The sequence below is a fragment of the Mobula birostris genome, chromosome 5 (assembly GCF_030028105.1).
Source record: "Mobula birostris isolate sMobBir1 chromosome 5, sMobBir1.hap1, whole genome shotgun sequence".
Classification (NCBI taxonomy): Eukaryota; Metazoa; Chordata; class Chondrichthyes; order Myliobatiformes; family Myliobatidae; genus Mobula; species Mobula birostris.
The window spans coordinates 101,569,973-101,595,919 of record NC_092374.1 but is presented as its reverse complement, the minus strand read 5'-3'; the positions used below and the strand labels follow the sequence as shown (position 1 = coordinate 101,595,919).

Genomic DNA, 25,947 nt, shown 5'->3' with positions numbered 1-25,947 from the left:
GGTAAATGAGAGATCATCTTCGGTGTTTGACAGGCTGACAGCAGTGGGACAAAGTGTCTTTCAGCCTGGTGGTTTGTGATTTCTAGCTCCAGTGGGAGGCAAGGGGATGTATGGGGAAGGTGTGGGTGGGAGTGCTCCTCGACGATACTGTACTGGCTGCTTTTCTGAGGCAGCCAGGTTGGTGAGGTACAGAGGGATACGGTCCTAGTGCTGGCAAATGGGATTAGTGCTGGACAAACAAGAATGGCAGGACCCTTAAGGAAGGGTCACTTTATTTGTCACATTCTGTACATCAAAAGCATCATTTGCTTCAGTAGTGTTCTGCTCCCTCCCTCACCTCACCCTCGGCCTCAGTAGTGTCCTGCTCCCTCCCTCACCTCACCCTCGGCTTCAGTAGTTTAGTTCCTTGCTGCTGACCCATCTCACTCCCATTTTCTTTCAGCTCCAGCGACGAGGATGACTTCCGGCTTTGAGGTGACAGACCGAGCCCACAGCCAGACCCTTCTGAACTGTCTGGACCAGCAGCGGATCCAGGGGGCCTTCTGCGATGTCACCATCGTGGTGGAGGAGAGCAAGTTCAGGGCGCACAAGAATGTGCTGGCCGCCTCCAGCCTCTACTTCAAGGAGCGGCTGTCCAGCTGGGGCCCCTGCGGCCTGCAGCCTGTGCTTGAACTGCGGGAGGTGAGGGCTGAGGTCTTCGCCAAGATCCTGGGCTTCATGTACAGCTCACGCCTGGTGGTGGAGCGACTAGAGCAAGCCTGTGAGCTGGCGGCAGCCGGCACCCACCTGGGAATCCCCTTTCTGGAGGAACTGGCCACCCCCTCGCCCAGCCTCCTCCCGGGGGCTGAGGACGTACTTCCCGCCCCGCTGTGGAGGCCGGAGCGGCCCTTCCCTACCTTCCCCATTGACCTAACGTCTCCAGGCAACCGGCAGGAGGGCTCGGTGGATGAGACAGTGGGGCCCCGGGTCTCTCCCAGCCACGCTGAGGAGGAACAGGAGGAAGATGGAAGAGGAGAAGCAGGATCAATGGAGGAGAGCCAGAAGCTCTACACCCTGAGCACCGTGGCCTTCCAAGGGCTGGGCTTCAGTGTGGAGGAGGAGAGTGAGGCTGGGCTGGGAGGGGACAGGAGGAGGCCCCAGGAGGAGGAGGGGGCAGCGGCAGAGGAGGAGGGGGATGGACAGGACCAGCGACAGCAGCAGCAGGAGCAGAGGGAGGGCGAGGGCCCAGTCACCACCGAGACCACAACCCCCACCCTGGGCCGTCCCCCAGCCCTCGATCTCCACCTCAGGCTGCAGCGAGAGGGCCGGACCCTGAGCTGCTCCCACTGCCACAAGACCTTCGTGCACGTCAAGCGGCTGCAGACCCACCAGGCCCTGTGTAGCCGGCGGGCCGGGGGCCTGCCCTCTGCCGGGCACCAGATCCAGTGTCTGCCTGAAGAGCCAGGGTCCGGCAGGAGCCTCCCGGACCCAAGGGCCGAGGAGGAGCACTTCGTCAAAGTGGTTGACGGCCATCTCCTCTACTTCTGCGCTGTCTGCCAGCGTTCCTACATGACCCTGTCCAGTCTCAAGCGCCATGCCAACGTGCACTCATGGCGACGCAGGTACCCGTGCCGCTACTGTGACAAGGTCTTCGCCCTGGCCGAGTACCGCACTAAGCACGAGGTATGGCACACCGGTGAGCGCCGTTACCAGTGCATCTTCTGCTGGGACACCTTTGTCACCTACTACAACCTCAAGACCCATCAGAAGGCCTTCCACGGTGTCGACCCCGGCCTCGGCATCAGCCAGAAGACTCCCAATGGTGGCTACAAGCCCAAACTCAACGCCTTCAAGCTCTACCGCCTGCTGCCCATGCGCTCCCAAAAGCGGCCCTACAAGACGTACAGCCGCTTGGGGCAAGGGGCCTCGGGCTGCCCCTTGCCAGGGGCCGAAAGCCACCCAACACCTGCGGGCCCACCGGGGCCCAGCACCCCTGCTGCCCCTTCCTCCGTCATCACATATGGGAGGACGGCCAAGTCCTCGGTCATCGTTCATAGCAAGGCCCTGCTGCCTGCCATCCCCTCCTCGGTCATCGCCTACAATGGCCGCTGCACCGGCCGGGAGGAGATGGGGGCCTCAGACTCAACTCTGGACCCTGCGGCCCTGCCATCACCCCCGCCCCAGATCCCTGGACCCTTGTCCCAGGACGCTGAGCCCCTGGCCCCGGACACAGGCCTTCTGCCCCAGACACTCGGTCCCACACTCCAGGAACCTGGCCCACTGCTCCAGGATGCAGAACCTATGGCTCAGGACCCTGACCTACCATCTCGGGACACCAGCCTCCTGCCCCTGACGCCCAGGCCACCATCTGGGGACCATGGCTCCCCAGCTGCTACTGACCAAAGACAGGAGCCTAGGCCCCAGAAGCCAAAGAGGCCTGTGGCCCTGGGCCGGCCCAAGACTCTGACCTATATGGCGAAGCCTGCCTGCCCTTCGTCCAGCTCCTTGGGCAGCAGGCCCGGGCCACTTTGCCAGATCACCGTCCGCATCGGTGAGGAGGCGATCGTCAAGAGGAGAATCTCTGAGTCGGACCTAATCCGGGATAAGGCACTCACTCCCTGCCCAGGACCAGGAACAAGTCCAGGACTGGGCCCAGCCAAGGGCCGGCGTCCTGAAGCCCTGCCACCTGGCCTGACAGCGAAGAAGTTGCGAGTGGCTGAGGAGGATGATCCAGGCTGTCAGCCCAGGCCCGATGACTTCCTGGTGGGAGAGTCGGCTGATGAGCTGAGCGACCAGGATACAGATGACAATCTCTGGCGGCCATACTACTCATACAAGCCCAAGCGGCGGGGTGCTGGCCTCCAGCGGGCTAAGAGGGCAGGCTGGAGGAGGAAGCTGAGCCTCAGGCCACCTGGCCGTTTCCTCCACCGGGCCGCCAAGTCTGCTGAGGCCGAGGCCCCGGGACTAGCCCCACGCCGGCAGGGAGGCCCTGAGGCTGAAGCTTCCGCTGGTGACTGCCTGTGCACCTGCCGGCCCGAGGGAAAGGAATGCCCGGGTTGCATGGCCTGTGAGGGGCTGGTGAGCCCTGGGGAGCGAGGCCTGGCCTCACCTTCATCCTGCGACAGAGCTGCAGGCCCCCCTTCCGGGACATCAACCCCACCGAGTCCCAGAAAGAAAGCCCCCACCTGGCGCACCAAGGCCCTGGGCCGGCAGCGAAGGCGCCAACAGGTTGGGACGAGTGGCCTGCAGCTGGGGGCTGAAGGAGGGCATGAGGGGGTGGGTGGGGGCAGGCCCGGGCCCAGACCAGGGGAGGTTCCAGGGGAGGGGACCGGCCAGTACCTTGAACTCCAGTCCGAGGTGGAGGAAGAGGAGGAAGAGAGTGAGGCAAGGCCAGGCTGGAATCAGAGTGTGGCCTACAGTGACTCGCAGGCCATGGGGGGAGGGGAGACCCCAGGCCCCAGTTCCCCAGAAGCCCAACCCTACCCTGCCGCTGCTGCCCCACTGCAGGCAAGGATGCCGTATGCTGGAGCACCAGAGGCATCGTCCCGGGCGATCAGCGACCCCTCCCCGCCTGAGGAGGAGCCGTCGGCCATCACCGCTGTCCAGGAGGCGGAGTCAGAGCTACTCTCGAGAGGTGGGGAGGGAGCCTTTGGGCTCGATGAACCAGAGGCTGCGTCCCAGCAGGTGGATGAGGAAGGGTCGGCGGCCTTCGAAGGTCATGGCCGTCCCAGCCAGCCGGATTACCCGGTGCAGGAATTCCCGCTGCCGCTGGTGACTGTGGGCAGTGGCCGCTCCCAGCCTGGGCTCCGGCACGAGGTACTGGACCTACAAGCCAGCACTCTGCACTTCACGGGAGCCGATGCGGTGGAGGGGGAGGGCGGCCTGTACCCGGAGCCGTGCCCGTTGGTGTGTGGCAGGCACCCACTGCTGGCCGGCGCCTACGGCCTGGGCCCGGGACCGCCCCTGCCCGTGGCCCTGGACATGGTGATCGACCATAAGGCCCAGCGACTGCCCCTCCTGCACCGGATGTTCATCTACCCGAGCCCCTGCCGCGAGCAGGCTCACCCCCTGCCCCAGGCCCCGCCGCTCCCGCTAACAATCCCGCTGCCCCTTGGCGCCGGCAGCACAGGCAGCAATCACGACGAGGCCGGGCGGCAGGTACTGGCCGGGGACCAGGCTGGCCCCATGTACTGAGGCTGCTCGCCACCCCTCCATTGCCCCCTCTCCTCCAGCCTCCTTGCCTGGTCTCTACTCCGTCCTCCCCTTCTTTCCATTCATTCTCCCCCTCCCCCTCCCTCCTACTCTCCCCCCTCCTCTCTTCCCCCTTGCTCTGGTCCTCACCCTCCCTTCCTCCCCTCTCTCCCTCTCACTCTACCTGTCTTCCCTCCTTTCTGCCCTTGTCCATTCCCCCTCCCTTCCATCTCACCTCCACTTTCCTCCCATCCACCTCTCCCCTCGGGTCGTGGCCAGGGGCACAGTGGAGTGGGGGGGCACATTGAACTTCGTGTTCCAGGTATTGCGCTGTGCGGGGGCGGTGGACAGGTCAGGGGCCTGGCTTGCTCAAGATCCTGGGCAATCTCCCTGAAAACTATGGAGCTAGACCAGCTGAGGTTTCACAGTCGCTGGCCAAGGATTTGGGGTTCTTGCCCTGAGGTTACAGGGTTGATTGCCAAGGCTATGGGGTTACTGGCCAAGGTTATGGGATCACTGATCTGAGGTTATAGGGCACTGGCCAAGGTTATGGAATCACTGACCTGAGGTTACAGGGTCACTGGCTGAGGTTACAGGGTCACTGGCTGAGGTACAGGGTTCATTGACCTGATTTTATGGTGCATGTTGGTTAAGCTGAAGGTTCACAGGGCAATTTTCTGACATCCATGGCCCTGCCCGTGGTCACCTGCCAAAGAGACCTGGTTGTGTCCTCTCTCTCTCCAGCCCCCAGGCCAGGCCTGAGGCAACCTGTTTGCACTTTGAAGACCAATTTAATTTGTTCCAATAACCCTGCTCTTCCTCCCTGAGAGGTGGTGTGGGAGGAGTGGTATTAGTGACAGGCATATTGGGGTCACCCCCCCCCCCAAACCTTCCTGCAAAACACCTCTGTCAAGTCTGAACCTTCCAGCTGTGGCCCAGAGCAGTCTATCCATGATCCTACAAGGGGCAGGCCCAATGTCTCCCATTCCATCTCCAGAAAGCCTCCCCACTTGGGAGTGAGGGCCAGTTGCCCACGGCGACTGACTTTGACATAGGATTGGGCCTCAGCACCTCCTTACTGAATCCAAAGCATTTCATAGGAAGACTGCCTGCCAGGCCTGCACCTGCCTCCAGGGACCAATCTCTTAAAATCCAGACAAGTACGACCTTGTGAAATGGAGCCAGCGTTTTAGGCCGAGACCTTTTATTTGGGTCTGATGAAGGGTTTCAACCCAAAATGTCAACCTTCCATTTCCCTCCACAGATGCTACCTGACCCTCTGGGTTCTTCCAGTAGTTTATTTTTTTGCCTCAGGTTCCAGCACTTGGTATGTCCTATTCATGAATCAGCATCTCTCAAGGCCAGAGACATTCCATAAAATGCCATAGCACAGAGAAGAGGCTATTTGGCCCCTTCCAATGTTGATGTCTCTTCTCCATGCCAGCCCCTCTTGGCCCCATTCTGTATTCTCTTCTTATAACCCCCCTCCAACCCCAAGATCATCCATCCTCCCGTCTTCCTCAACAACCCCCCCGGTTAGCTGGCTATCGTGGGAGCTTACTATGCACAAAATGGCTCCTGCTACACAGGAGCTGAGAAACAGTCAGCTCTGGACATGTAAGTCAGTCTCTGGGTTGAAGCAGAGGTGGACCCCATTCCTGAAGCTGGGGGGTGGGGCAAGGAGAAAGAGTCCTGTCCTACCTCTTCCAGCTCTGAGGCTGGATGAGAGATGTGAGCATTCATTTGGAGAACTAACACTGTTGACAGTAGTGCCCCAAAGGGTCTTGTTTGACCAATACAACATTGCTTCATATGCAGCCACTCAATGTTCTCCATCTCTCTGAGGTTCCTGATTTCCCATATCCTCACCCTTCACCCCCTCGATCTCCACTCCTTCGTACACCAGCTCCTAGATAGTGACCTCCCTCAGGTCTGCTGACACCCTTGACCCAATTTTATCACCTCTAAACCTAATTAGTCTATAAGACATAGGAGCAGAATTAGGCCATTCAGCCCATCGAGTCTGCTCCATTGAGACCGGTTTATTATCCCTCTCAACCCCATTCTCCTGCCTTCTCCCTGTAATCTTTAACACTCTGACTAATCAAGAACTGATTAACTTCCACTCAATGACTTGGCCTCCACAGCTGTCTGTGGCAATGAATTCCACAGATTCACCACCTTCTGGCAAAGGAATTCATGAAGTGCTGGGGGAACAAGGAGCCTATTCCCCCGCCCCCTAACTGCACCTCCTGATAGCTTTCCTCAGCCCTCCCCGATCACCCACCTCCATGTCCCTCTGAGCTCCTCCAGTTCCGACTTCTTCAGCAACATTCCCTCATTCCCAACCGAAATGTGCCTTCAGCCACCTGAGCCCTGAGCCTCAGAATCCTCTCCCTAAACTTCACGCCCCTCCAGGGACGAACAAACCAAAACTTGTAACATTCAACAGGTCAGGCAGCCTCTGTGTAGAGAAATGTCTCACCCTCCAGGTTTCAGAGCCTTTCCAACTTTTTATTCCATATTCCAGCTTCCTTTGATCTTCCAGATCTCTCTCCCTCTCTCATCACAGCAACCCCACCCCTCCAACCTCTAACTAGTCAGCCAACCCAAGCCTCTCCTTGCTCGTATCTGAGAAGGATTCCTGCAGAGTGCCTTGAGACGTTTTAACTGCAGGGAATTTGTCGATAGGAGAGAATGGGTTTGGGAAGCTGCACACAGGGTTGGGTTGGAAGAAGCTATTGGTAAGAGGCTGGTATGGAGCAGAGACTCTGCCTGATGAATTCCAGGTGAATTGGTCTTGAGGAACATCTAAGAGCTCAGAGAGCAGGAAGCAAGCGTGAGAGATTGTTTACCTCAGAGTGGATCTCATGAGTGTCTGCCATGCACTTGGTGCCCTTCACCCTCCTCTTCCCATCTCCAACCTGCAGCTGGGTGGGGACTACCCCACTCCAGTGTCTGGGTGACAGCGGGCCTGGCTGTGAGTGAGTGAGGTGTGTTTATCATTGAAAACAGCAGCTGTGGAGAAGGGGGAGGTGTGGGGTCTTCTGCCCTGATCGGGATAGACATCTTCACTCCGCTCTGAGGACGTGAATGGGGGGGGAGGACTCCTGCTGAGACCAACCTCAGTGAACAGGAAACATTAGATTAAAATGGTGAGGATGTCCTTTGAATTTAGGGATTGAGGGGAGTCTGGAAACCATAAAACCATAAGAGATAGGAGGTGAAATAGGCCATTCAGCCCATCAAGTCTGTTCTGCCATTCCATCATGGCTGATTTACTTTCCCTTTCAACCCCATTCTCCTGCCTTCTCCCGGTAATCTGATGCCCTTTCTAATCAAGAACCTGTCAAACCCTACTTTAAATATAACCAATAAACCTTAGGCTCCACAGCTGCCTGTGGCAATCACTTCCACAGATTCACTCCCTCTAACTAAAGAAATTCCTCCTCATTTCTGTTCCAAAGGGACATCCTACTCTGAGGCTGTGGCCTCTCATTTTAGACTTTTCCACTAGGAGAAACATCCTCTCTGCAGGCGCTCTATCTAGGCCTTCAATACTTGGAAGGAGACACAGCACAGAAAGGGAACCCTTCAGCCCATCTGGCCAGTGCTAGCCCCAGCTGCACATTACCCTCTCGTAATACTTTTCCTGCTCTTAGTTTAAACTCCTAAAGTTCTTATAAAGACACGTTAAATGCTGTTGAGAAGATTGGGGATTGTCTCTCACCATCTGTCCACCTACACTGCTGACTCCTCTCAGTTTGTTTCACCCCCCCCCGCCCCACACACCCCCACAACCCCTGACAACTCCATATACCCCACATCCACAACATCTCCCACACCCCCACTTATCCCTGACACCCCCCACAACCCCATGACCCCCACACACCCCCACATCCCCATACCCCCACACCACACTCAACCTCACAACCACGCATACCCCACTCCCAGAGACACCCTTCCTGTCCACTACCGAACGCTGGCACCTCCTGTGGATCACGTCAAGGTGCCCTGCTTGACCAAGGGTGCCACAGAAAACACTGGCTCTTTCTTCCAGAGGCACAGTGGCCTGAGCAGGCAGGAAAATACAGGCAATTCCGAGAGGTCAGAGTTCAGTGGCTGGGAGCAGCCTGATCTCCCTTTCCCACCTGTCTGTGGGGTGTGGGGGACATGGGCACAGCCGGCTGTGGGGTGTGGGGGAGACGGGCACAGCCGGCTGTGGAGGAGTGGGGGAGATGGGCACACCTGTCTGTGGGGTGTGGGGGAGATGGGCACAGCAGGCTGTGGGGTGTGGGCAGTGAATATTCCCTGAACCATTGTCAGAACAAGGCCACAGGAGACATCAGGGGCTGTTCCTGGTTGGACAGAAACCTGAAACGGTCAATTACCGCACCCACTCCCGTTCCTACACCCCTCCTTATCTCTGTAACCCAGTCCAAATCCATACACCCCTCCCCATCTCTGTAAACCCCACCAGCCTCTACACCCCTCCTCATCTCTGTAACCCCCTCTGGCACCTACACACCTCCCCATCTCTGTAAACCCCACCAGTCCATACACACCTCCCCATCTCTGTAAACCCCACCAGTCCATACACCCCTCCCCATCTCTGTAAATCCCACCAGTCCATACACCCCTCCCCATCTCTGTAACTCCCACCAATCTATACACCCCTCCCCATCTCTGTAACCCCCTCCAGTCTCTACACCCCTCCCCATTTCTGTAACCCCCTCCAGTCCATACATCCCTTCCCATTTCTGAAACCCCCACCAATCCATACACCACTCCCCATCTCTGTGACCCAGTCCAATCCATACACCCCTCCCCATCTCTGTAACCTCCTCCAGCACATACACCCCTCCCCATCTCTGTAACCTCCTCCAGCACATACACCCTTCCCCGTCTCTGTAACCCCCTCCAGTCCCTACACCCCTCATCTCTGTAACCCCATCCAGTCCATACACCCCTCCCCATCTCTGTAACCCCCACCATTCTATACACCCCTCCCCATTTCTGTAAACCCCTCCAGCCCATACATTCCTCCCCATTTCTGAAACCCCCACCAATCCATACACCAATCCCCATCTCTGTAACCCAGTCCAATCCATACACCCCTCCCCATCTCTGTAACCCCCTCCAGTCGCTACACCCCTCCCCATCCCTGTAACCCCTCCAGCCCGTACACCCCTCCCCATCTCTGTAACCCAGTCCAGCCCCTACAACCCTCCCCATCTCTGTAACCCAGTCCAATCCTTACACCCCTCCCCATCTCTGAACCCAGTCCCATCCCTATGCCCCTCCCCATCTCTGTAACCCCACCACTCCATACACCCCTCCCCATCTCTGTAAATCCCACCAGTCCATACACCCCTCCCCATCTCTGTAACCCCCACCATTCCCCACACCCCTACCATCTCTGTAACCCCCACCAGTCCATACACCCCTCCCCATCTCTGTAACCCCCTCCAGTCCATACACCCCTCCCCATCTCTGTAACCCAGTACAGCCCCTACACCCCTCCCCATCTCTGTAACCCCCTCCAGTCCATACACCCCTCCCCATCTCTGTAACCCAGTACAGCCCCTACACCCCTCCCCATCTCTGTAACCCAGTACAGCCCCTACACCCCTCCCCATCTCCATAACCCAGTACAGCCCCTACACCCCTCCCCATCTCTGTAACCCCCTCCAGTCCATACACCCCTCCCCATCTCTGTAACCCAGTACAGCCCCTACACCCCTCCCCATCTCTGTAATCCCCTCCAGTCCATAAACCCTTCCCCATTTCTGTAAACCTCACCAGCCCCTACACCCCTTCCCATCTCTGTAACTCAGTCCAGCCCCTACACCCCTCCCCATCTCTGTAACCCTCACCAGCCCCTACATCCCTCATGTCTCTGTAAACCCTGCTTCTGGTCCTTATACTCTGCGTTTTTTTACATGATTTCTTTATTGCCACCCATTTCTTGCCCTCTCATCCCAGTCATTGCATAACGCTCTCTCCTCCCTGCTCAGAGACTCCCTCTGCCGTCTCCTTACTGTTAATGACTTTCCCTGTAACATTTTGTGAATCACACGGACACAGACACACTCACACATGGATACAGATCCAGGCACAATCACACACACAGACACACTCACAAGACATGCACACATACACACACACAGACACACAGAGACACATTTACAAACAGACAGACACACACGCATACACACAGGAACTGATGGTCCCACACACACTGACTGTCACTGGAGACAGTCCCAACACTCACTGACCCTCACTGGGGGACGGTCCTGCACACACAGTGACCCTCACTGGGGGACAGTCACACCCCCACACTGACCCTCATTAGGGGACGGTCCCACACACACGTTGACCCTCACTGGGGGACGGTCCCACCCACACACACCGACCCTCACTGGGGGACGGTCCCACCCACACACTGACCCTCACTGAGGGATGGTCCTACACACACACACTGACCCTCACTGGGGGATGGTCCCACACACACACTGACCCTCACTGGGGGACGGTCCTACACACACACACTGACCCTCACTGGGGGATGGTCTCACACACACACTGACCCTCACTGGGGGATGGTCCCACACACACACTGACCCTCACTGGAGGACGGTCCTACACACACACACAGACCCTGGGGGGGGGGCGGTCTCACACACACACACACACACACACACACACAGAGTGACCCTCACTGGCAAATGATCTCTCACAGACACACATACCCCAAATTCAGAGGCACTTACACATTGTGACACTGTCAGATATGAAGTTGCAGACTGACACACAGCTGTATACAATTGAATGCCCACAGAGAAATCCACATGGGCAGACCTACCCATTCCCAGAAATGCAGATGGACTCATGGAACCCTACAGCACAGAAACAGGCCTTTCGACCTGTCTAGTCCATTCCAAAGTGTTACTCTGCCTACTTCCATCGACCTACACCCAGACCATAGTGCTCCATATTCCACCCATCCATCTACCTATCCAAACTCCTCTTAAATGTTGAAATCGGACTCACATCCACCACTTTCACTAACAACTTGTTCCACACTGAGTGGAGACGTTCCCGTTCAGGTTCCTTTTAAACATTTCACCTTTCACCCTTAACCCATGACCTCTAGTTTTGATCTCACCCAACCTCACTAGCAAAAACAAGTTTGTATTTATCCCTAATAATTTTGTATACCTCTATCAAATCTCCCCTCATTCTCCTACACTGCAGGGAATAAAGTCCGAACTGATTCAAACTTACCCGAAAACTCAGGTCCTCGTGTCCCAACAATGTCCCTCTAATTTTTCTCTGCACTCTTTCAGTCTCATTGATCTCTTTCCTGCAGGTATGTGACCAGAACTGCACACAGTACTCCAAATTAGACCTCATCAATGTCTTATACAACTTAAATGTAACATCCCAAATCCTGTACTCAATACTTTGATTTATGAAGGCCAATATGCCTAAAATTCTCTTTGTGACCCTATTTTGAAAGTGACATCACTTTCAATGAATTGTGGATCTACATTCCCAATTCCTCTGTTCTACTGCACTCCTCAGTGTCCTACCATTCACTGTGTAAGACCTACCCTGGTTAGTCCCCTCAAAGTGCAACATCTCACACTTGTCTACATTAAATTCCTTCGGCCACTTCTCAGCCCATTTTTCCATCTGGTCCAGATCCCACTGCCAGCTCAGATAGTCTTCCTCACTCTCCACTACACCCTCAATCTTGGTGTCATCCGCAAATTTGCTGATCCAGTTAACCACGTTATCATCCAGATCATTGATATAGATGACAAACAACAAAGGACCCAGCCCCAATCCCCATGGCACACCAGTTAGAGAGGCAAACCACTCTCCGGTTTCCTCTGATAACCCAATGTTAATCCAATTTACTATCTCATCTTGAACGCCAAGTGACTGAGCCATCTTGAAGACGCATGCACTGCCTTCATCATTTCCGGTAACCACCTCAAAAATCTCTAGAAGATTAGTTAGGCATAACCTACCACACACAAAGCCATGATGACTATCCCTAATAAGTCCCTGTCTCTCCAAATATATATATACCCGGTTTCTTACAAAACCTTCCAATATTTTACCCTACTGACACAAGGCTCATTAGCCTATAATTTCCCAGCTTATTCTTAAACAAAGGAAGAGCACTGACTACCCTCCAGTCCTTGGCCACCCCTCAAGTGGCTAAGGACGTTTGAAATCTCTTTGCCAGGTTCCCTGTGATTTCTGCATTTGTTGACAGGGTCCGTAGGGCCACCTTGTCAGGCCCCTGTGGATTTATTCAACACAACTTGCCTCAACAGAGCACATGAAAGTTTTCAAGGGATATTTCCCTAAACCTGTTAGCTTTGGCTTATTCTGACAGGGACATGAAAACTCTGTACTTTCACTATTTCACTTTTGAATGACTCTTACTTACCAAGTATCCCTTTGCCAGCAAACAACCTGCCCCAATCCACTGGTGGAAGGATACCAACTTTGATGCTGTCCTTTCTGATACCATCAAAATCGGTTTTCCTCCAACTTAGAATCTCAGTTTGAGGACCAGACCTATCTTTTTCATAATTATCTTGGAAATAATGCAATTATGATCTCTAGATACAAAATGTTCCCCTGGCACCTGCCCTTCTTGTTCACTAATAGGAAGGGATAGGAGATCCTGAATCACACTCTTTCTAATTGGGACTTCTATATGTTGATCAGAGAAACTGTCATGTGCACAGACACACATTCAAATACACACATACATACACATATGCGCACGCACACATGCACACACATACATACATATACGAACACACACATGCACGCGCATACACACACACACGCACACACACACATGCATGTGCACACACACAGACATGCACGCATGCACATGTCTGCACATATAAGTGCTTGCACACACTCATAGATTTGCACATTGGGACACACACATACTATGCATTCAGAGATACTCACACTACATGACACAGCCTGTCAGATACACACGTGCACACAGAGAAACACACATATGCACAGGTGCCTGGTCGCATACTCAACACACACACATACAAGCACACACACCAAATGCATGTCACATGCATGCAGTTGTAAGTGCTTGCACACTGTCACATGCACAGAGACACACTCACACACACACAAACACACACTCTCTCACATAAGCACACACACACTCTCCACACACCTATATATACACACACACACACACACACACACACACACACACACACACACACACACACACACACACACATATCCCCATTCCCCACAGCCTTGTAAATCCTGTTCCAAATACGATGTGACTGCCTGATGTGATTGTATTCCACCACCTTTGCCAACCATCAGTCCCTGGGTGCACCTCACCTTCTGTAAAATGAGAACAAGATTCTTGCTTGCCCCCTCTCCTCCACCCCTTTGCTCCTGGACTCTGGGCTATACTCCACAAACCAACGGGAAAAATGCACCCCTAGCCGTACCTTTCCTAATCACCCCACCTCCCGAGATCCTGTGCACTCCAAGCAGATTCCTACCTGCTACCTCCTGTACTCCAAGAACAGCCCCAGTTTCTCTATCTAACCCAGGGTGCGAAAGCCCTCATTGTAAACCTGGTACCAAGTAGCAGGTACTCAGCCAGATGACCACATACCTTGTAGGTTTTCTGGGGAACATGCTTCAGCAGAGGTTGGTAGATTCCCTCATCTCATAGATTTCATTCTACACACCCACCTGTCTCTGTGTAAAAAAAACTACTTCTGTCATCTCCCTGATACTTTCCTAAAATCACCTTAAAATTATGCCTTCTGGTGTTAGATATTTCTGCCCCGACTATGACTCTTATCATCTGTACACATCTCTCACGTCACCTCTCATCCTCCTCTGCTCCAGAGAAAAAAGCCCTAGCTCACTCAACCTATCCTCATGTCATGGTCTCTCAGCCAGGCAGCGTCCTGGTAAATCTTCTCCGCACCCTCTCTAAAACTTCCACATCTATATATCAGATCCATGTAGCAGATACATTAGGAAAGTTTCAGTAACTCTTAGATAGGTACATGGATGGTAGAAAAATGGGGGAGGGAAGGGTGAGATTGATCTTCCTGAAGGGCCTGTGTTGTGCTATGGTCTATATTACAGCCTTCCTATAGTGAGGCAACCAGAAGTGGACTACTCTAGGTGTGCTCTAAGTTTTACAGAACTGCAACATTACTTGTGACTCCGAACTCAATTCCCTATCTAATGAAGCCACCCTGCCCCTGTACTCTGCCTTCAAGTTTGATGCTCCAGTGTGAATCTCTTCACACTTTTCCAGGTTGAACTCCATCTGCCACTTCTCAGCTCTTGGAGTGGAATTTGATCATTCACCCTTTGAAGGCTGCTCCACCATCTTGGGCTGTTTTTCCCAAGCCCCTTCTCCCTGTAATCCTTAAGCCCCTTAGCAATCAAGAACCTTTCAATCTCTGCCTTAAATACACCCAATGACTGGGGCTCCACTGTCAGTGGCAATTAATTCCATAGATTCGCACCGTCCTCTGGCTGGAGAAATTCTTCTTCAACTCCATTCTAAAGCCCCTTTATCCTGGGACTGGGATCCTTTATTAAAGGATCAGAATGATTATTCTTTGGAGGCTAAAGGCATGGAGGGGTAGGGAATTAGGGAGGAGTGGAGGAAACACACTGTCTGGAGGAGGTGCAGATCTAACTTAGGAAGCAATTGGGTTACTGACCTACCAGCCCCGGCTGATGGTCTAATATGGGGTAATATAATTCATAAAATGACCATAGAAAGCCCGATGAGGGCAATTGTACACACAGCAGTCCAGAAGCTGATTGAGTTCTTGTCATAAATACAAGATATTTTGCAGATGCTAGAAAACTCACAAAATGCTGGAGGAACTCATCAGGTCAGGCAGCATCTATGGAGGGGAATAAGCAGTTAATGTTCCTGACCAACACCCTTCCGCAGGACTGAAATAGAAGTGGGTAGAAAGCAGAATAAGATGGTGGGGAGAGGGGGAAGGAGCACAAGCTGGCAGGTGATAATTGAGACCAGGTGGGTGGGTGCAGGAGGGCGGATGAAGTAAGAAGCTGGGAGGGGATAGGAGGAAGAGGACAAGGGCTGAAGAAGAAGGAATCTGATAGGAGAAGGGAGTGGACCATGGGAGAAAGGGAAGGAAGAGGGGAACCAGATGGACGAACGGTAAAAAAGAGAGAAGGGGAAGGGAGAGAAATTAGAGAAATCAATGTTAATGCCATCAGGTTGGAGGTTACCCAGATGGAACATGAGGTGTTGCTCTTTTTATTGCGTAAGTGAAAGAAATTGCAGCAACAAACTGGCTGTAAGGAAGAGAGTATGTGGGTCCATGTGGGGTAGAAACATAAACAAATGGGGTAGAAATGTAAACAAACTAGGTAGAAACATACACAAACGGGGCAGGAACGTAAACAAACTGGGTAGGAACGTAAACAAATGAAGTAGCAAAGTAAACAAATGCGGTAGAAATGTAAACAAATGGGGTAGGAACATAAACTGGGTAGAAAAATAAACAAATGGGGTAGGAAAGTAAACAAATGGGGTAGAAACATACATGAGCAGGGTAGAAACGTACACAAAATGGGGTAGGAATGTAAATAAATGGTAGAAATGTAAACAAATGGGGTAGGAATGTAAACAAATGAGGTAGGAACGTAAACACTGGGTAGAAGCATAAAGAAACTGGGTAGGATTGTAAACATATTGGGTAGGAACATAAACAAATGAGGTAGGAACGTAAACAAATGAAGTAGAAAAGTAAACAAATGCGGTAGAAATGTAAACAAATGGGGTAGGAACATAAACTGAGTAGAAAAATAAACAAATGGGGTAGGAAAGTAAACAAATGGGGTAGGAACATACATAAGCAGGGTAGAAACGTACACAAAATGGGGTAGGAATGTAAATAAACAGGGTAGAAATGTAAACAAATGGGGTAGGAATGTAAACAAATGAGGTAGGAACATAAACACTGGGTAGAAGCATAAAGAAACTGGGTAGGATTGTAAACAAATTGGGTAGGAACATAAATGAGGTAGGAATGTAAACAAACTGGGTAGAAACGTAAACAAATAGGGTAGGAATGTAAACAGACAGGGTAGAAATGTAAACAAATGGGGTTTGAACATAAACAAATGGGGTAGGAATGTAAACAATCGGTAGAAACATGAACCATCAGGGTAGGAGTGTAAACAAACTGGGTAGAAATGTAAACAAATGGGGTAGGAATGTAAGCAAATGGGGTAGAAAAGTAAACAAACTGGGTAGGAATGTAAATAAACGGTAGAAATGTTAACAGACCAGCTGTAAGGGAGTGAGTACATGGGTCCATGCAGGGTAGAAACGTAACGTATACAGAGGATGGGTTAAAGATTTTTTTTATTTTTGTATATACAAAGATGATTAAGAGTTTATTTTTGTAGTTTAGAGTCACTGCACTATTAGAGATTGGCTGTGATAGTAGTGATTTATTGCTAAAATGTGCTGCTCTGCTGATGGCTGTGCCTGTTTCAGGAAAGGAGGTGTTCCCATTTCCCTGGGGTTGGATGGGTGGGTGAGCAGTTAGAGGGAAGTGCTACTGGGGGATATTGGGAAGGGGAACCTGATGCTACCTAATAGGTCTCCTGTCCAAGCCCCTCCCCGCCCAATGTTAACACAGTGATCCTACCCCGGTGTTCTGCTATTAATTGGGAGGACTAGAGGAGAGACTCCACTTGGAACCCCTCATCCCAGCCATGTCGCCATGTTTCAATGAAGCACTTTATGAGTATCCAATCGTTGGATGCTCTGTTGGCTGGACAGGGGGAAGCCAGTTTGAATGCAGTCTGTGCATAGGCTCCTGCTGTCCATCGAGCATGCCCCTTTGAATGATCGGTTCCGATACCATTTCAGTAAATGTTTCCAAAGGGTTGTGGTACAGGTGCAGCCATTTCCCTGTGTGGTTGATCCGAGTTTCGGATTAGAAGCCAGGCCATGTTCACTCCATAACAACCTCCTCACCTTCTGACCCAGAGAATCTGCTGGTTATCCCTCTACTCCCTGTCACCACGGGCCAGGCTAGCAGCTAAGGATGGGTCTCCAGAGTGGGGCAGGGAACAGGTGGAAATAAATTCTTAGGATCAACTAGACAGAGACTTCCTCAGAGCTGAATCCTGGGAGAGGTTTGATGGGGTGGTGCAGAGTATACCAAACAGTTTCACTCTGTGCCTGACCCCGGGAGTGTGTATTGGGACACTGTGGAGGGAGTTTCACTCTGTCTGATCCTGAAAGTGTGTGACGAGATGGTGTGGAGGGAGATTCGCTCAGTGTCTGACCCGGGAGTGTGTGATGGGACAGTGTGGAGGGAGCTTCACTCTGTGTCTGAATGAAAATTTTTCGACTGGAATGTACAGAACAGGAATTTCCATCAGTAACTCCTGAACTCAGTACTTTCAGAAACTTCACTGAATGAACTTTCCAATAGTTTTTTATGATGGAGCCCTACCTGTCCGCTTTGTGGGGTTCATTAGGGTCCATGCTTCTTGCCCAGGTATCTATTATTCAATAGTTACAACCGTGAACCCGTCGATTAGATCCCAGCCCTAAATGATTCCCAGCTTCTCAGTTATCTGGTAAACTATAGATTACCTCTCCCAAACCATCAGTTAGTTTCCAGCCTGAAACCCATGGACACTGGTTATTCTAGACTGATTAAGTCTTATGGGGTCACTTTTTGAACTCTACTTGAATTGACCGCTCTGATGTACCCACTGAGGGAGAGGTGGTACTGAGGGTGGGTCACACTGTGGGAAGGGTGGTACTGAGGGAGAGTCACGCTGTGGGAGGAATGGTACTGAGGGAGAGTCACGCTGTGGGAGGAATGGTATTGACGGTGGGTCACGCTGTGGGGGGGTGGTACTGAGGGAGGGTCACACTGTGGGAGGGGTGGTACTGAGGGAGGGTCACACTGTGGGAGGGGTGGCACTGAGGGAGGGTCACACTGTGGGAGGGGTGGCACTGAGGGAGAGTCACACTGTGGGAGGGGCTGTACTGAGGGAGGGTTGGTACTGAGGGTGGGTCACTGTGAAAGGGGCTGTACTGAGGGAGAGTCACACTGGGAGGGGTGGTACTGAGGGAGAGTTACACTGTGGGAGGGGTGGTACTGAGGGAGAGTCACACTGTGGGGGGGTGGTACTGAGGGAGAGTCACACTGTGGGTGGGGTGGTACTGAGGGAGAGTCACACTGGGAGGGGTGGTACTGAGAGAGAGTCACACTGTAGAAGGGGTGTACTGAGGGAGGGAGGCAACTTCCATACGTGCACTTGCTAGGGATATCTGCCCCCAGGATTGAAAGTGTCCACGGACACCAAGAACACAACAAGAGTGACTACTGGATCACCTAATCGTCACCTATCTAGCCTTCCGTGCGTGCAGAAATAGACCGTAGTTGAATAACTTCCATCTGTTCCTTTTATTTTTTTAAAAGTTTGTTTTAAAAATCGAAGTAACTTGCACTTTGTACTGAAGCCTACTATTTGCTACTGAATGTATCTGGTATTTTAGACGCTGTCTCTTATTACTTGGCAATTATTAGCCGCGGCTTCTGGTCTGTGCCCAATGAGACGTGTGTCTGTGTTAAACCTGTGTATAGAGCAAACGAATGGATTGCTTATATATATATATAAATATATATATAATATATGTATGTGTGTGTGAGAGAGAGAGAGAGAGAGAGAGTGCAATACTATAAATAAACATCTGGAAATAAAGTATAATCAACATGATATTGCAGTTGCCTCTTCTGCTATCTATTGGGAGCTCTCCACGTCACCTCCTCCAGAACAGCAGGAGCTCTTCCCGCTCTTCCAGAAGATCCAAGGAGCCGTCGGTTCGGAAAGTATCATAAGACATGCAGCAGAATGAGGCCACTCGGCCCATTGAGCATGCTCCACCATTTCATCATGGCTGATTCATAGTCACAGTCCCAGATTCTTATACTGTGCAGATAGGCCCATCTCAGCCTTGCCGAGTGTATTGCTCAGTTAGTTGCACCTGCTTGTGTTTGGTCTGAACCTTTCCTATTCATAGTCTTCTCTAGATGGCCTTTAAACATTGCTAATGTGTCTGCTTCAATGACTATCTCTGGCAGCCCATTTCAAATACGTACCACCCTTTGTGTGAAGAAGCTGCCCCTGATGTTCCTTTTAAATCTCCCATCTCTGAAATTAAACTGGTGCCTTCATATGTTGAGCACACCCTCCCTGGGGAAAAGACTATATCCCTCTCAACCCCATTCTCCTGTCTTCTCACTGTAACCTTACTAATCAAGAACTGTACTTTAAATACACCCAATGACATGGCCTCCACAACCATCTGTGGCAATGAATTCCACAGATTCACCACCCTCTGGCTTAAGAAAATTCCTCCTCATCCCTGTTCTAAAGCGAAGTCCTATTCCGAGGCTGTGCCCTCCGGAGGAAATGTGTGCCAGGGCCAGGCTGTTGGTCAGGCTTGGATATTGTCTGCAGGGGGTAGGTTCCCCTACTGCAAGCTGTTCTTCTGGAGAAGGCACCACACCACTTAGACCAGGGATGACCCTCTCCATTTCCCCCTTCCCACTGCCCATCCCTCACTGCAAACTGCAAAATGTTAGGGGAACTCAGTGACTCAGGCAGCCTCTGTAGAAACTGACAGATGGCCACTGTTGTGAGCAATATTCCCTCTAATTTTTACTAGTCAGTGTGCGCAAAAATCTTATGTTGTGCAAGTTTTTTCCTGTGACAGAAGTATGTGCGCACTGAATGCACACATGAGACAGTTTATGTAGGTTTACAAAATACTTGACATAAAACTGCACAGAATAACAACAAAATTACATACATATTTAAGTCACTCAGTTATTTTTTCTCTCTCCTATCTTTGGCATTTACCCGTTCTTTGTAAACTCTGTCTAGACTAATAGAACTTTCATCCAATTGATAGTTTTTGATTCTTATTAACATATCCAAATAACATTCACCTAAACGGTTTCTCAGCTTGTTTTTGAGTTGATTTATTAGGCCAAAACTTCGCTCACAGTCCGCACTAGACGCAAGAAAGGTTCCCCCAATGTCCATCAACTGTGCAAGGTCGCAGAACTGTTCATTTTGAAGTACAAATGCTACCATTTGAGCAAAGTTTGAAATAAGTTTGGATTTAATTTTTTCTTGGACGGAAAATTTGAAATCATTAAACCGTCTAACTATTAACAGTATTTTCTGCTAGAAAATCATGATATTTTAGACATAAGGCATTAACTTTTTCATCGCTAAATGTGAAGTCACAATTTGCAATTGCGGAGAAATGAAAAGCTGACCATTCTTGTACCTCATCTTCAGGAAACTTTTCTTCTAAATGAACACAAAGACTATTTATAAAAGTCAACAGCGAACTTGTATCTACTGTGACGTTTTCTTCACGTTGTTGGCTTAGCAAAACTTTAACTTCGTCACTCCACGAAACACTGTCTCCCAGATCCCAGAACAGGAAAGGTGAGGTGATGTAAATTAGTGACGTGTATTGTGGTATTTGAAAAACCAACTAACTAGTTAACAGAAGCATTTAGCTAAAAGATTATTTTCAATAAGTATAATTATTAATTACTACATTATTTTAGGCAACTAACCTTTCGTGCGCACATTAATTGCCTTTTGTGCGCTGGTTGAAAAATGTGTGCGCGCGCACACGCGCACAGTTTAGAGGGAACTTAGGTTATTTGAGTCCAATGCTGTGCTCTCGCAGATGCTGCTCAACCCACAGCTTTCTTTCAGCACTTCGTTACCAGCCCTATTTGACACAGAGCATAGAGTACTTCAGCACAGTACAGCCCCTTCGGCCCACGGTGTTGTGCCAATCTTTTAACCCACTCTAAGATCAATCCAATCCTTCCCTCCCACATAGCCCTCCAGTTTCTATCATCCAAGATATGTGCCCATCTAAGAGTCTTTTAAATGTCCAAAATGTACCTGTCTTTATCAGTACCCCTGGCAGCAGGTTCCACACACCCACTATTCTCTGTGTAAATACTTTCTTCCAATCACCCTAAAATGACATCCTCCTGTATTAGTCATTTCCACCCTGGGAAAAAGTCTCTGGCTATTTACTCCGTCTGTGCCTTTTATCATCCTGTACACCCCTTTCAAGTCACCTCTCTTCCTAATTGGCTCCAAAGAGAAAAGCCCTAGCCTGCTCGACCTTTCCTCATTGGACACACCCACTAATCCAGGCAGCATCTTGGTAAATCTCCTCTGCTTCCTCTCTAAAGCTTCCACATCCTTCCTATAAATAGGTGACCAGAACTGAACAGAGTGCTCCAAGTGTGTTCTAACAGTGTGTTGTAGAGCTGCAGCAGTAACTCACAGCTCTCAAACTCAATCCCCTGACTAATGAAGGGATCAGAACTGAACACAGTCTAGGATGACATTAATCCCATTCAGTGCACGTCAGTCCCGGAACGTCTCTGTGGTGCCCGTGGATACAGCGTGTTCTGTTTCCATCGTTACCCGGGAATGGATATACCCCCGGAGCATTGCCACTCAGGAAAACCCTCCGCTGCCAGCTTCAGGCACCCAGGGAAAGCTAGCTTTGCCTGCCATACCAGCGAGTTTCTTCAGACATCCTCACCCTCCATACTGGATAGGGTAGGGCTAAAATGCAACCAGAAGCTGAAAAGCAGCCCCTGCAGGTACGCAATAGGGGCTGCAGCTTTGCACTATCCATGTATGCATGGTATACTGTCTCTTCTAGTCCACAGAAGTGACAGGTCAGACACTGGGGAGATCCATGTCCAAACTCATGAACCTGTTATAGGGCACCTCTCTATTCAGCACCCTTGACTCCAGGAACCTGAGATACAAGAGGAGGTCACCCTCATAAAAGGGTCATCCACTGGGAACACACGTCTCTATTGGATAAACCATCTGCAAAGGCGTATCAGATCAGCGTAAGGGGCGAGGTAATGGAAGGTGTGGAGCAGCAGCCCATACAGATATCTCCCATCTGCATCTCTCAATGAGACATAAGGTGTTGATGAAAAACATGTCAGGCTGTGTGGGAGCGGCTCCCAGAGAAAATGTCTCCAGTTTGCCCCAAGGACCAGGGCAGACAGCGGGACAGATCTTATCTTCACAAGGGAGAGTGGATACTGGAATCGGGGCAAAGAACTCAGCAGGTCAGGCAATACCAGTGGAGCAAAATGAACACTTGACATTTCAGGTCGGGACCATTTGCAGGTTTAGGTGAATGGGAGCAACCAACAATGTCAATTGTCCATCTCTCAAATGACCAACAGAATTCGAATAGCAGTTCATGGAGACTGGGACAGGGATGAGTGGGTGTCCTTTGGACAATGGGATGAGGTGGCTGGATGTCCTTGGGAAAATGCAATAGGGCTGGAAAGCTGTCCCTGGGGAATGGAACAGGGTCGGGTGGGCGTCCCCAGGGCCATGGAACAGGGGCGGGTGGGCATCCCAGGGGGGATGGAACAGGGGCAGGTGAGCGTCCCCGGGGGGGGGGGGGAGATGGAACAGGGAACGATGGGTGTTTCTGGGTTATGGAACAGGGGTGGATGGGTGTTCCTGGGGCAAAGGAACAGAGACAGGTGGGTGTTTCTGGGGGAATGGGATGGTATTAGGTAGGTTTTTCTGGAGTAAAGCACTAGTTGTGAGTGTGGGAGTGGGGTATTTCAGGAGTGATACCAATCCTGAGGTTCATTGCCTTGCTGTGTCCCACTCCTCTCCCCATGTGGGATAATGAGTTCACTTCACCTAGTTTTGCAACCGTTGGACAAACATTTGCAGTTGAACAACTCTCCGGTGGTAATTTCCCTCGATGGCAGTGTATCTGAGGACAAACACACTCTACCTGGTGGTTAATATTTGATGGAATGAGGTTGATGGCTCTCTCTGAACTGCCTCCCATCCACCAGGGGGATTATTTTTACATGTCACATGTACATCAAAAGATTGAATCGTACAGTGCTATTTACATCAATGACCAACACAGTTCAAAGATGTGCTGGTGACAGTCCAGAAGTTCCACCGTGCTTCTGGAGCCAACACTGAATGGTCATAACTACCTACCGCACTGTACGTCTTTGGAATCTGGGAGGAAACCAGAGCCCCTGGAGGAAACCCACCTGGTGATGGGGAGAATGTACAAACTGAATGGTGCTGTTGCTGTGAAGTGTTACACTAACCAGACTCACTGCACAATTACAACACGAGAGGAGGCCATTTAGCCCATCAAGCATGACCTGGCCCTACACTGCCTCCTTGTAATTGCTACCCCTGGCTTTCCCCCACCCTCAGCATTTCATCCTCTGGTCCCCGATGCTTTGGACAGCAGAAATGCTACTGCCTGTCAACGTTGTGCTAGCCTACTTTCACTCCCTTCTCAGATAACTCTACCCTGATGCTGTACTGCTCAGGGAGGAACCTAAGCTCGGCATACCCCCCAAGAGCCTCCCATGGGCAGAATCTGCAGTGGGATACATGGGTAGGTGGGGGTCCAGGGCCGTGACAGCCCCTGGCAACATAATCCAGGACGTGTCCAGGGCTCATACACGGTTCTCAGCCTGATCCCAAACATCCCCCACCCCACCCTTCAACCCATCCATCTGACCTCCCCCCACCCTCCTCTCCCCTCACTGCAGAAGTCTCCCACCCCCTCTACCAACTTGACCCATCCTCACCTCCCCAATCTAATTCCAGGACATTCTCCTCCCACCCCCACCAGAGCCCAGGAACTTGCTCCACTCCTCCTCTCTCCCAGGACACTTCCCCCCACCCGCCCATCCAATGCTCCTGCTTCTCCACACCCCTCTTCCATCCTCGGACTATCTACCTACCCCATCTGAATTTAGACCCAGGACACACCCACTCCCCACCCAAAGTCTAGGACTCTTCCCCATTCCAGGACCCATTCAACTCCCCCTCCCAATCCTCAACTCCAGGACACTTTCTCTACACCTGCCCCACCTTAAACCCAGGGATTTCTCCCAATCCCTCTCCAACTCAACCCCCAGTGCCCCACCCCTACTCCCACCTCCCCTTGCCCCCATCCCTGTACACTAACCCTCCCTCATCTGAACCCCAGCACAAGCTTCTCCCACTCCACAACCCAGAACCCTCTTCTTCCTTCCCCCCATCCAAAACTTATGAACTTCTCCTAATCCAGGACATGTTTCCCTCCCCCCACTCAAACCACAGGACCCTTCCCACATTCAGGGATCCCATCTGCACCCACCTCCACCTCCCCCCACTCAGTCCTCTCCTGACAGAGGGGTGATCAATAGTTAGGCGGGAGAGTGGGAGGTGTGTGTGTGGTTGGGGCCTCTCCCTTCACCTCACACAGGTTTACCCCACCCCTCTCCCCATCAAGTCTCATCAAGTCACCTCCACCATGACTGATTTACTGTCTCTCTCAATCCCATTCTACTGCTTTCTCCCTGTAATCTCTGAAGCCCTGACTAATCAGGAATCTATTGACCTCCATTTCAAATATACCCAAGGATTTGCCCTGAACAACCAACTGTGACAATGAATTCCACAGATCCACTACCCTCTGGCTAAAGAAATTCCTCCCCATCCCTGTTCTGAAGGGATGTCCTTGTATTCTGAGGCCTCCTGACACCCCCGCCCAACTACAACCCCTCTCCACCTCCCACCGCCCCCTAGGTCTCAGTCAGCGTGCCAATTGTTTGGCCCGAGGACACCAGCCTCCAATGCAAAAACCTTTAACCTTTGTCCCACCGAGTTGTCGGCAGTTCAAAGCTCATATTTACCGGTCAATGTCCAACATTCAGCGGTTGGGAAATGGCTTTCATTCTGATATAAGGACACAGTTCTAACCCAGGGGAAGACTGCTTGTGTGCCTGTGACCATGGGTGCTCTGAGACTGGTGCCTGCCCTCAGCATCCTCTCCGCCATCTACGCTGACCAAACGCTGTTCCAGAGAGCAGGGCCGGTGACTTCAGAGAGGGTAATGTAGACCGGAACTGGTTCATTATTGTCACACATACTGAGAAACTTGTACAGTACACACTGTCCACACAGATCAGATCATTACACAGTGCAACTTTATTGGCCATCTGCACTTACATGGATTAGAGATGTGTTGGTCAGGGGGAACATGCAACAAAAAACACTCAGCTGTGTGCATGTGACCATGGACCCACTGAAGCTGGTGTCTGCTCCCAGTCTCCAACAGTGATCGAACAGTTTCAAAGATGGGGGCCAATGAGGGTAACGTTGCCAAGTGTAACGAGATACAGTGAAAAACCTGTCCTGCATACTTTTCACACAGATCAGATCATTACACAGCAACAAAGATCAACTTTATTCACCATATACATTTACGTGTATTAGGAATTTGCTGTGGTGGATTGGTCAGAGTGTGACACGCATCAGAATACAGCATTCAACAATCGTAATGAATATAGAATGATATAAAAAGTGTTTAAGTACATAAATGTCAGCAATATAAACAGTATTATAAAAAGTGGTTTGAAGTGTTAACGGGGTAATAGAGAGAAAGGGGCAGGTTTGGGGGAACTAACTTTGGCTGATCAGATTAACTGCCCTGGGCAGCTAACCATGTATCAGTAGAACTGAAGGAATTGGGGGGTGGGAGGGGGTGAAGGGTGGTGACTGGAAGGGGGAAGCTGAGGTTGGTGGTGATGTTAG

At 51.3% G+C, this 25,947-nt stretch overlaps 1 protein-coding gene across 2 annotated transcripts in view; it reads left to right on the top strand.

Annotated features, from left to right (window-relative positions):
- Positions 1-25,947, top strand: part of LOC140197311 (zinc finger and BTB domain-containing protein 38-like) — a 362,864-nt gene that overhangs the window by 240,792 nt on the left and 96,125 nt on the right. For both annotated transcript variants that reach the window (XM_072257254.1, XM_072257255.1), the window contains one exon: positions 443-3,207. In XM_072257254.1, coding sequence (XP_072113355.1) covers positions 457-3,207 — 2,751 coding nt within the window. In that variant the 5' untranslated portion in view covers positions 443-456. The remainder of the gene's footprint in view (positions 1-442; positions 3,208-25,947) is intronic.